The 12,198-nt window shown below is 42.7% G+C and overlaps 1 protein-coding gene across 2 annotated transcripts in view; it reads left to right on the top strand.

The window, feature by feature from the left end:
- The window catches only part of LOC122785033 (mitochondrial import inner membrane translocase subunit tim16-like), a 103,246-nt gene that overhangs the window by 27,150 nt on the left and 63,898 nt on the right, over positions 1 to 12,198 (top strand). For both annotated transcript variants that reach the window (XM_044050593.1, XM_044050591.1), the window contains exons 8-9: positions 6,192 to 6,275; positions 6,712 to 6,794. In XM_044050593.1, coding sequence (XP_043906528.1) covers positions 6,192 to 6,275; positions 6,712 to 6,794 — 167 coding nt within the window. The remainder of the gene's footprint in view (positions 1 to 6,191; positions 6,276 to 6,711; positions 6,795 to 12,198) is intronic.

Raw genomic sequence — 12,198 nt, 5'->3', positions numbered from 1 at the left:
CCCTTGCTTGCCTGGTGTCTGCAGAGCCCTGTCTCATTGTCTCATAGGCTTTCATCACGGCTTTTCTTTTGATTCTCATTTACTGACACGGAGGAAATGAGATGTGGGGAGAATGACGACAGGCAAGGCGACAGTGAAAGAGGATGAGGGCAGTCACAAATTATGAGGTGAATCGGTCGAATTTGTATTGAAAATTTGAAGTATACATTTTACTGCGTAACGTGACACTTCACAAGTTGTTTTTCGTGGCTCGGATGTCAGATGGATCACTTTTGGATTTTTTGCTATTACAGCTGCACCTAAGGGTTTTACTTCATGTTGTCATTCCCTCAGATTACACTTCCTGCCCAGCTCCTGACCTTGCACATTCATTTTTTTTTATTTCCAGGAACGAGGAGAACAGAGAAAGGGGGAAGTTTGGAAAATACGAGAACGGCTTGTGGCTTCTGGACTTTTTGAGGAGATGAGTGAAATGTTAGATGTTCCAATTCATGAAAAACGTGCTATAGGGAGCAGGGGAAATGAACGAATAAAGCGGCTAGCTTTCCACCTTTCTGTCCTACGTCTAGACGCCCGCCTGCTTCTGTAAAGCCAGAGCTGTGTTCAAGATCGTGATCCTTGACTCAGAAACAGACCTTAAATGGACCATGAAGACAGAGCAGGATGGAGAAAACCATGTAATTGCTGCAAAGACTGATTAATTGTAGATGAAAAGACTCAGAGGGAATCTGTTACAGGGGGTGATGAAAGCCACACAATCAACAGATATTGATTAGAGGAGCGGAAATGAAGGGGGGGGGTGCGATTCTGTGAGGAGAGTGGAAAGATGTATGGAGAAGAGAAAATGAGGAGCAGGTTGAGGAGAGTAGTGACTCAACCAGAGAAGACCAGCAAACATATGTAGTTGTTTACAATTAGGCATGAAAAGGAAAACACAGTGGAAGTAATCATTACTTTTAAAAGTATATTCTCTCTCTAACATGCAAAGATCAATGCCACTCTAATATTTGTATAATAAATACAAAATACCATGAGGGACTGTTTAATTTGGCTCTGCATAAATACTGGGAAAAAGGCAGGAACAAAAAAAAAAAAGGCTTTGTCCAACTACTTTTGGTTTGTTTGTTTTGTCTTTATATGGAAGGCAGAGAGTCGTCTGACCACTTCATAGCACAAGTATTTCATTGAGTCACGTGCTATTCAATTGTAACTAAATGTATTATGAGACTGGGTGAAAGTAGGAATACGCATGCACTTGCTCTTCCAGCACACTGCGTTCATTCCTGCACCACTGACGCTCATTATTAAACACTTACAACACCATTGAGCTGATGCGCAGAGCGGTGGAATAGAGAGTCGGACAGAGAGAGAGAGACAGAGAGACAGAGACTGTCATAGTTCCCATATGTGCACACAGACACCTGATAGCTGCCCCGGTGGGTGAATCAACATTCTCTGCGAGTGACACAGATGTGCGCTCCGTCTGTGGAAGCGCACGAGGTAAGCAGCTGAGGAGGGAGAAGAAGGATGGAAAGAGACGGAGTGATCCTTTTTTTTTTTGTGTTTGTATTGGGAGTTAATTTAATAGAGCTATAAAATCAGAATTGTCCTGACTGCTGACTGGCACTTTTTCTGTGTCTACATCACTGTCAGCAAATTTCTTTTTTTGGCTTTCTCCCCTTCTTCTGCTTAAGCGCTTTCTTTTGCATCAACAGTGGTCCGTTACCTTCACCATTTAATAGTCTGAAAGATATTTCTTTACGTCTTGATGCACACATCTGTGGTAATGTTCTTTCCCCAGATGTGATGTCATTTCCTGTACCTCCTTTTATCGTTTTTTTGTTTTTTTTTACACCTCCTGTGCATATTTTGTCAGGTCATAACCTTTTTTTTATTGTTTTGTCTTTTCACATTCTTTCTGTGTTAATATCATCAGGCTGGATATTTTATTCAGCTGCTCCAGAGAACATTTGTCTTCTTCATCTTTTTGTGCTGTCCTCCACCCCCACTCCTTTTCTTCCTGTTTTTCTGTGTCATGATCGATTTGTAGCACGTCGGTAAGGTTCAGCTGTGGGGTGGTGGTGGGGGCTCGAGGTGAATGGGATTTGAGTTATATTTATGACTGTGGAGGAGACATACTGTTTGGCAACATTCATATATACACACACAAGGTCCAGATGTTGTGTCCTCTGGCTGCCCTGGGCTGTTAGTAGTTTTGTGTAGCTCCCTGATGGCTGTGTTACGCTTCCTTAAACAGACTGTTACTGTTTATTGGGAAAGAGTGAGTGGACACCCGGCACAAAGCACTTCCATTGCGCCAGCCTCGATGACATCTTTGTTAAACGGCTCGGGGCTGCACGTGCCTCGAGGTCCGGATGTGTTATGACATCATGGCGGTGCGATCTATGGAGCATGTATAGCCGTCTGCCGGGAGAGATGTCAGGCCGGTTTGCTTGCCTTTCAGCCATGGAGCTGGCTGCCTCTTGCAGCACACTGAAGGTTTGAGGAATGCTGTAATGGCAAAAGTGAGCCTGTCTGCTTCAGAGAGAGAGAGAGAGTTCACACAAAGGTGATCGCCTGCGTTTTTAGTGTTCTTTTTTATTAATCTCCTCGAGGACAAATTTGTCTTTTGGTCCAGGCGTGAAAGACCAATTGACCAATCTTATAACTGATGCTACAATTCTTCAGAAATTAGTGTATTTCTGTCCATATTGCTCAAGTCTCTGTCATACTCCCCCATATTTGAGGGAGGACTGTTTTTCTCTGTAGTTTGTACTTGTAATATAGAGAAAACTTTGCAATATTTTCCAGATTCTTCATCTGGAGGAAATGCTCTCGTTCACCCTTGAATGGAAACACGCGAATCATGAAACCGTGATTTGCATTCAGAAGGATTCAAACTGCTAATGAGGTGCTAAGTGAACATCATTCATCAGGGAGCTCATCATGTGTAGAGATGGGACGATGCCACTTTTTTTGTGTCCGATACAGATACCGATAGCACAAACGCGACCGTTTATGAACTACGAAGCTGTTAACAACACATTTGTGCCGAGTCATTTCAAAGACACAGTTCTCCCAAAAAGAAGAAATAAGCTCAAATGCTTTTGTTGATTTTTATTTACATTTTTACAGTCTGTGCATAGTGAGTGAATCATAAGAAATATAGGATTTTTGATCGGATTTTGTATTTTTATCTGTCGGATATCAGATCCAGTGATTGTGACCAGTGTTGGACTGATACCGATTCCCATCCCCAACATGTACCTACCCCTCCAATTTAACATCTAACCTGTCATCATGAGTACATTTTCTTGAGAAACATGGTGATCATGTTATACTCTATACTGTAATACTTCGGCTCTGTGTCGAAGCAAATGACCTTTGGTGAAAACCCACGATGTAGACGCTGCGTACTTTTACATTTAACGTGCACACATTCGGACTCTTCTGCTGTAAACAAGGACGACAAATAAGACTCCACATGTTGCGCGTAAATGCAGCAGCAGTTTTGAACACACACCCCGCGCCGATTAAAATAGTGTGTGCTGAGTGTGTTCCTAGTTTGGTCAGCGTGCCAGTCCTGCGCTGACTTGCCCCTGGAAGGAAATCAGGCAGTGGTGCTTGTGATGCACATCTCAGTGGCAATGAATTGTCTCCATGTCTGTTTATGGCATCAGCCTTTCTTTCTCTCATTCCCCCAGCTCTTTTCGTATCTATTGCTGTTTTGGAGGTTTCCGTTTACTCTGGATCTCTGCTGTACATCTAAGCTATTTTTCAACAGACTTGACTTGCATGGACTTATCAAGGAATCTCTGAGTTCAGGTACCTGCACGAGGCAAACCAGCCGACTGCAGGCTGAAAAATTACGACATAGGTGTTTATCCAACCCAGGTCTTATCAACTTGCTCTGTGTTTTGGTAGTGTAACTTAAGAGACATATTTGAGAGTCAGGTCAGCGGAGTGTTTGTTAATCCATCTTAGGGGATGAAGCCAAACACTGGTATGGGATGGATCATCACTGAGGGAGGTGCAGGAGTGCACTGTGATCTGATGTTCCAGTGCTCTTCTCATTCTCAAAATACTATATATAGAAATGTCATATTTTGCCCATATTTTACCGATAGCGAGAAGTACAAATTTAGTTTGAACCACCTGTGTGGCCGCTAAGCATCCATCCATTCTACTGAATGCTGACAATTTTATAGTTCATTCTTGCTTCACTGACAGGAATGTTTCCAGCACCAGAGTTTTGGCCTAAGAAAGGATGACTACATGTGTTTCCAGCCTCGAGCAAATAAGATTCATACCTCAGGGGGAGCTGAAAATGTTGATATTTTAATAGGTAAATTAGGAATCCACCTTTTTAGTCTGGCCTTTATTCAGTGTTTTATCATTTATTTTTTGCTGTCACTATCAATACTTTTATTTGGGAATATATTTGACCTTTCTTTATTGTTGTATGTTCTATCAAACTCAAAATGTCAATGTCAAACTCATATTTATTTAATAGTTTTGTCAGCCGCCGGTAAAGCACTTTAAACGGCATTTGATTTGTTTAAAATGTGCAATATACACAACGTTTAATTCATTGACATATTTTCATCACAGATATCTGAACGATGTAGAAGGTCTTTTTTTTGCTTTTTGTCTCCTTCCCTGAACCTTAGATGAGAATATTGGCACTACTCTCATATTTGTGTATTAACAATGTTGAGAAAACCAGGCCTCACTCCACATACACACGTACGGATCGACTCATTCCTAATTCCTTTATTGCTCACTGAATTACATGTTTAACTTTTACATGACAGTTGTGATTTGTGAGCAAATGGGTACATATCTTCCTGATGAGCAGAATACTGAGCAAATGTACAATCCGTCTTATGTCTGCATCTTATATCCATATTTTCTTAATAAAATAAGTTTGCAAAACATACACTTCCCTCATGGGGAAGGGAGTGAACTGTTCAAATTCCTCTTCATTGAAATCAGGGAAACAAACGCACTGAAAACATCACCGCCCGAGTCCGTCGCTCTCTTCTGTCAGCTCGACTCCTTCAGAAATCTGACATGTGCGTGTCATTCATTGTTCTCAAGGAGCGCAAGCAGGAAACGCTGTACAGTATTGAAGATTTGGGAAGAACGGGAACGTGATGAAATATTTCATTTAGTTCAAAATAAAGAACTAATTCCTCCAGTTTTCCATAAAACCCAGAGACTGGGTGTGTATTGAAAGTGATGTTATAAGAGGGAGTGGTATTTTGAGTCAGAACTGTTCGGGCCCCACATGTGTGGTGCCATCATTGTCCTTCACAAACTGGACTGAAACTGTTTTCATCCCTATTTGCCCACATGTTTCCGGGCTTAGGGGCTACTGGCTCCTGTTCCATGGAAAGCTCAGGTTTAGGACCTGACAGATATTTAAGTCTTTTTAAAACCCAAGTTACTTATTAACCACACTTTTCAGTAGTTGATAGACAACCCATGAACCAGCTTTGTGCATCTCTACATAACTATATTACATCTGTGGGTTGATTTAACAGCATCCTGGCATTTAGTACCTTTTGTACAATACCCAATGAAGTAACTTACTTCCCCACTTCTTTTTAACGTTTTGTCTCTGCAAACATTCTTGTGTTTCAACACCCACAGTTGTTTTTTGCCATTAGCACTGACAACACGTGTCAGTTGTTCTTGAAGACCACCTATCAAAGCCAGTCTGGCAGTGCTGTTTTGACACATATTCTCCATGGAAACTCTGCAACAAGGTCTCGGTGTCATGAACACAAATGCACAGATGCACTGTTGCAGTTTGGTAATCTAAGCTGCACCCGGGGCAGAAGTCGTCCCGTCTTCTACATCAACAATAACAAGTGCTCCTTTCATGGGACAAGTCCTGTTCTGTTCAACCATAAGAATCTGTCAGTGGCACCTGAGAACAGTTCTGTCTGTTCTCTTTCCCCCTGTCTGTCCTTTTCTTCTCCCTGCAAATCATTCACTCATCATGCCTGTCGTTATCTTTAAAAAGACCTCAAGGTTATTTTTAAATGCAGGGTTCATCTTAGAGACATTGACTGTGACGTCGGGAAGAAGATGAACTCAGAAGTCAACTTAGACGGGTTTTATTTGTTTAATTGTGACGCTCTCGTTAGCGCCTGTGTTAAAGGTTTGTGTTGTCTGTCTCGCAGAGTGCCAAAGTTCTTCAAACCAACAAGGATTCGCGCATCCTGTGGACTAAAGACGACCTTTTGCTGACCACCAGCTTTGACATGGTGAGAAACTCCGCAAGGTGGCGTGATACAGTATATTCGGTTGTCGTTAGCCATTTTTTGAGCTACATGAGGTCGATTAAGGCACATACTGTACATTAATGACATATACTTTGGTTTCAGTCTCAGAAAAAGGAAGTTGGGCTGTTGAACTGGGTTCGAACTCACCAAACAGAACCTATTCACCTTCTGAATATTAAATGATTGCACAGTTTTATTCTAAAAACCATAACAAAGCACTGTCTAATGTTTTTTGCCTGTTTTTCCCCATGAAACAAAACTGCACCTGTCAGTGGGTGCTACGACTGTCAACCCAGTATAAACAGTATTAAAAACAATAAGTTATCCGTTTAACCCTTGCAGGCGTGATCTATTTCTTATCTGTTTGCATGAATTTCACTTTATGTTCACCATTGCCTCATGCTTTTTATGTGTGTAGATGCGAAGTCGGGAGGTGAGGCTCTGGGACAGTAGGAAGCTGAGCTCCTCCGTCAGCTCCGCTTCACTTGGCACTTCCAGTGGGTGAGTACAGCATCAGTGTGCAACCACTGTCCACCGTAACTGTTCAGGAGCCTGAGAGAGTCTCAGAGTCTCGTGTTGCGGAGCAAAGTTCATCTTCTGACACACTTGGTGTGGTATGCAGATTGTGTGTGGAATGATGTATGGACGGGACAGACGGACCACCGAGAGTTCTCACTCTGCCCGTCCACATTTCTGCCATTTCCAGGGTCAGAGCCACACACAGAGACTCATATCCTCTCTCTCCTGTACATAAAGCCTGTATATGTGTGTGCTCTGTGTCTGTCTGACCAGAACCACTGTGAAGGGGTCAGGCAACAGTAGAAGGACACCCTGACACTTCTCCCTGTAGCTCATGGCCTGTCATTTCTGCTCCTGACCTTCTGCCATTGCTGCATTTATTTTTCCAAACACCGATGCCAAGGAATGGAGGAGAGTGGTCGTGTGGCTGGGCTACAGAGAGCAGAGTAATGAAAGAATGGAGGAAGAGGGAGAATAGAGTGGATGGGGGTGAGGTCGCTTTGTCAGATCCAGCTCGTCCATTTTAGCATAAACAGGTTTATGCTATGGGCCAAATCATTAAAAAGTCTTCAACCAAGTAGATTTATTAACATGAATATCACTGAATCAAAAGAGTGAGAGGTGTGTGCATCTTTTGTTCTAGCTATTGTAGCACAGATTCCACTTGTGGTCTTTGGCACAGGTATTTGAGAATCTGTACCGATTGTGCCCTTGTTTGGTTACAGCAAAGAAAACTAAGTCTGTCCTCGGAACGCAGTCAATGTTTTTCCTTCCCTTTGGTATTTTGTGTATGAGAGAAAGAGAGATGAATTTAAGAGTTGACACAGCAGGGTCCCAAATAACAACCTCCGCTCTCCCTCCTCCCTTTTCCCCCCATGCTCGCCACTCATCTCCATTTCCTCCACTTCCTCTTTCATTTCAGTCAGACAGACAGATAGTTGCCTGTCTGAGTGCCCCTTTGGAATCCACTCCATTGTTTGGCGCCAGCACACTGGTCAAGGGAATTGAGCTTATCTAATGCCATTGAGGCCAAATTTTAAAGTTATGCTTTTTGTGAACTTTTTATTAGATTGATTAAAAAACCCTCATGAGACACTGAAGTATCAGGATCTGGGTGTTTTATTTTATCAGAAAGCTTGTCACCCTGGTGCCTATGTCTGTAGACAGAGGAGTGTTTAAGTTTACTTCAGAGCTTCTAGCCACTGTTTTGTAGGTGTGACGATGGTGTAACAGTGTGAGACCTTCTGCAGACACGTCCTGCTCATGTGGGGACAAGCTGTGGAGCATCTTTGATGTCCTCTTACTCAGCTCACTGTCTGGTTTCATACAAATCTGTCTACACTTTGAATCCACAGAAAAGCAGATCATGTTGTAGTTATTGAATACATTTCATTAGCTTTGAATGAATAAGTTTCCCCTATTTTGATATCCCTCATCACTTTGAAGTCTTGTGATTCTGTATTGGGTGCACAGTAACTACTCGGGTGTGTGCTGACCCATCTGCAGTTTGCACCCATATTAAATCACTTCAATCATGCTATTATATGCCGGGATGGTGTGTCAGAAAGCAATGACTCCCAAGGCCACATCCCCTCCAGATGCTTGCAGAACAGCGCTGATATAAAACAGGTAACAATCAAATGGCAGATGAGACCTTGCCCTTTACTGCCATTCTTTATTTTCCCTCTCCTTTCTCACATCTTTTTACTGCAATATTGCCTCATATGTATATATGTGTGTATATATTTGTAATACAATGTTATAATTGTAACCAGCTTTTCTTAAAAGCCACTATCTCGTACAGCGGCATCAGTGTTATTCTTTACATTTATTTTTGAAATAGGTCCACTTACACATTATACCCTCTTTCGGAATGTAACTGCAGCTTTGACCAAAGTCCTCTCTGGACTCTACAGCGGCAGTAACAGGCCGAGACTCTGCCCTTGTCTGGTAATCTCTGCAGTGGGAAGCATCCAAAACAATTTCAAAAACTAACAGGCCTTCAGAAGTAAAATTGAGGATAAAATGTTTTCACTGTGTCTTATTCTGTCATATTCATTTAACGGCTGGCAAAACAGACATAGTCCGCAATCAGCAATTACTGAAATGTCTGGCCTGTTTGCGGGTAATGAGCAAATTATACATGTTCATCAGTGCCGAGTCTTTTCTTAGTCAAACTGAATCGGTTTTTAATTAGTGTTTCTTAATGTGTCTGGGGGATCAATGTGGGCCTCCTTCCAGTCATGCTAGATCTTACTGTGCAGAGTCTGTCCTGGACTGCTCTCAACTCATGTTTGTTGTCATGGTGGGTTTTCTGAAGATAATCAGTTCTTAGCTCAGTGCATGCCTCTTTTGTGTGACGAAGCAGACAAAAAAAACAAAAAAGACAGCATGCAACAATCAACAAGAGAACTTGTCTGCATTTTTCTCTGCACTTGATAGATTAAACCATGACGGAAAGAGGAAACTGAACATTTAACATTCACAGTGGGGTATTTTGTCCTCGCCAATTAAGGCCTGAGGTACATATAAAGATGGACTTGTTCCTATTTCTTGTCTGGTTCTAATTAAAATGGCCGTGGCAAACATGGTGTGTAATTGGAGCAGCAAGCCGGCCCGTATCAGGTTAGCTGTGCTCGTCCACAACATTCAGTAGGGCTGTTTTCTTTGGAGTGTCACAATATGAAGAGGCCCGGGAGCATGAGCCAGTAAAACGGGGTTGTGGGTGGAACATAATTTGGATGGTGAATAATAGAGGGGAAATGTTTATTTTTTGGTTGAGGTTAAAATGGAGACTGAGAAACTGAGGCATGGAGAGGGGTGTTTTAACTGTGTAAAGGTAGCTATTACTGCAGGCCTGTTTTTCCACACAAGCTGCACTTGGAGACATTGGAGAACAGCATGGATCCCTGCACTCCTCCTCCCTTCTCTCCTTCATACGCTTCCCTCTATAAACCTGAATTATAATAATGAGCTTAATTGTGCCTCTAAACCAGTTGCAATCAGTGAACTTTACAACCGGACAGGATTGCAACCAGCTTGAGACGTAGTAATAATTATCCATGCAACCCCTCTTCAGCAGTAGCAGATTCCCAGATTCACCACACTCAACAGAGTTAATACAGCAAGGTCTTCTTGTTGTGTGCCTGTATAATAGCTTGTACTCATGTTATGAAGCTGACAGGGAGTTCTCCAAGGGCCATTTGCTTATGATTCAGTATGACAAAATGGTGACCTCAGAGATTAAACCCTAAACTCTGCAAGTCTTCCGTTCCAAACTGTGTTCTACTGCCTCTCAAGCACTTTAACACATACAAATGAAGGCATGTATATGACATTTGTAGATCATAACTGACAGTTGCTAATGTTGCTAAAGCAACAGAGTGAACAGCCTTGTTCGAGAGCTCCATTTGGCCTTAAATGCATAAACATGATTTAATTGGTGAGCCCCCATGCCGGAATATTTGCATAATGTGATTTGATTGGCTGGAGCTCGAGCTGCCGCTTGAAAAGTTTCATGTTTCTCAACGTCTGCTACATGCACTGTGAGCAATTTGAACCAATGGAACCACAATAGGGTTTGGCAAAGCTTGACGCAGCTCCTTTCAAAGTTAATAAACTGCACTTTGGTTGACGCCTCCCCTGCGTATAAGCGAGCCAGCCGTCTCTTCTCACCTTTGCGTACCTCTTAAGCTCTGTCTTTCTTCTAGCATGAGGCTGATTAAAACTGATTGCTTTGACCAGGTGCCCCCCTACTATCCAGCCTGCCGATTGGTAAAGACATATAAGCCTGTCCCTGGAGAGCCGACCTCACTGTTTTCTCAACCCAGTCACGGGTTGCACAAAACCTAACCCTCGGAGGAACGCACTGCTGACAGATTGTACTGTTTGCTGAGAGAACAAGGTCTTGTGGTGGATAGGTGGATGAGAGGCCCTCAGGTGTGCTGCATGCACTCACTACTCCTGTTGGCACTCCATAATCTATTTCTGTGTGTTTTTCAACCAGGGTCGTGCCTGAGAGCAGGGCGCAGTCATTGGGTGTAATTGAGCCAAACTCCCTTTAATCAGATGGATTGAGGAGAGGCCCATTCCCCAAAAGGGAACCAGACTTTTTTATAAAACAGTCCCCCTTTCTCCTTCCACAGCCCAGGCACTCTTAAATCAGTCCCAGCTGAGGGCTTTCCTGTGGGGATTAGGTGCAGTTTGCAGCACTGCTAACCAAACCAGACCCCAATAGTTTGACCTTGCTACCTTCTCCGAGTTCATTTCTTGTGGTTTGGTTCAGCCCAGAAACTCGTGTTCAAGGTAGAGAGAGAACACAATCTTAAGATGATGCTCAGGGTCAAGTCTACAGTCCAGCTGCTGCACCCACTCTCCAGGATGGCCTAGGGGGATGGTACAGGGTTAGGATGTGACCGCACACGCTCTGTCAAAGAACCTGAAGTCTCTGTTCTGACAGTTGAAACATGGTGTCTGGAATCTGTTAGCCATTTGGGGTTTCAGTTTGTCATTCAGTGGAGGGGGAGTTCAACCAGGAAAAGAGGATGAAAAGGGAGGAGGGAGCCCTGAATTTCTCTCTTTTGTTATTTTGGACATATCGTGTTATTTGTGTTTACGGAATTTTCATGGAAACTCGTGAGGCAATCCCTTTCTTTTGACTCAATAGCACCTCATTGTTGATAACCCTTTGCTCTTCTCTCAATCCTGTGATCAACTAAAAGATCTGCTTTTCTGTTATTTGAGGGCCGTATTAACCCATCAAACCAGTTATACCTTACCTTTGTGAATCCTCTCTTAAGGCCCATCTTAGACCTTTTGTCCATTTATCCCCAAATCCTTTTTTTCGCACTTTTTTTTTTTTAATTGTTCACAGATGAAATGGCAACAGGGAGCTGAGTTTTTGAAGCTGCTGGTGTATGGGATTCTAGTTAAGTATTTTTTTTAAGCACAGATCTTAATGGAGCCTTTTAGAACTGGTGAAATAGCCATGGAAGTATGTGGAGCGTTTGGCAGGGGATATTTAATATAATTCACAGAGGGTTTTGATTTCATCCCGCAGGTATGTGCTCAGCACTCCAGGGATCAGAAGGACCCTTTTGTGTGAACTCGCCACAGAAGGAAAAATAAAAAAAAAAAAGTCTCTCCCTCTTAAATTCAGCTACCTCCTTTCTTCCTACCGCCTGCTTTCTCCTATTCCATTAACCTTTTCTCTGCTTTAAGGTTTGGGTTATATTTTGATGTAGACTAAACAGGGGATGAATTGTCAAAGAAGCTGCTCTGCATTATGTGGCAGTCGAGAATGTCTTAAGGTAGCTGCGCAAATGACTCAAATATGGAAGACTTTTTCTTGAGCGTCTCTAATCTGTTTGAGACAGAGTCAGACTTC

Source organism: Solea senegalensis, linkage group LG19 (genome assembly GCF_019176455.1).
Source record: "Solea senegalensis isolate Sse05_10M linkage group LG19, IFAPA_SoseM_1, whole genome shotgun sequence".
In the NCBI taxonomy this organism is placed as follows: Eukaryota; Metazoa; Chordata; class Actinopteri; order Pleuronectiformes; family Soleidae; genus Solea; species Solea senegalensis.
Note: the sequence above shows the minus strand (reverse complement) of the source record. Positions and strands in the feature narration are given on the sequence as shown.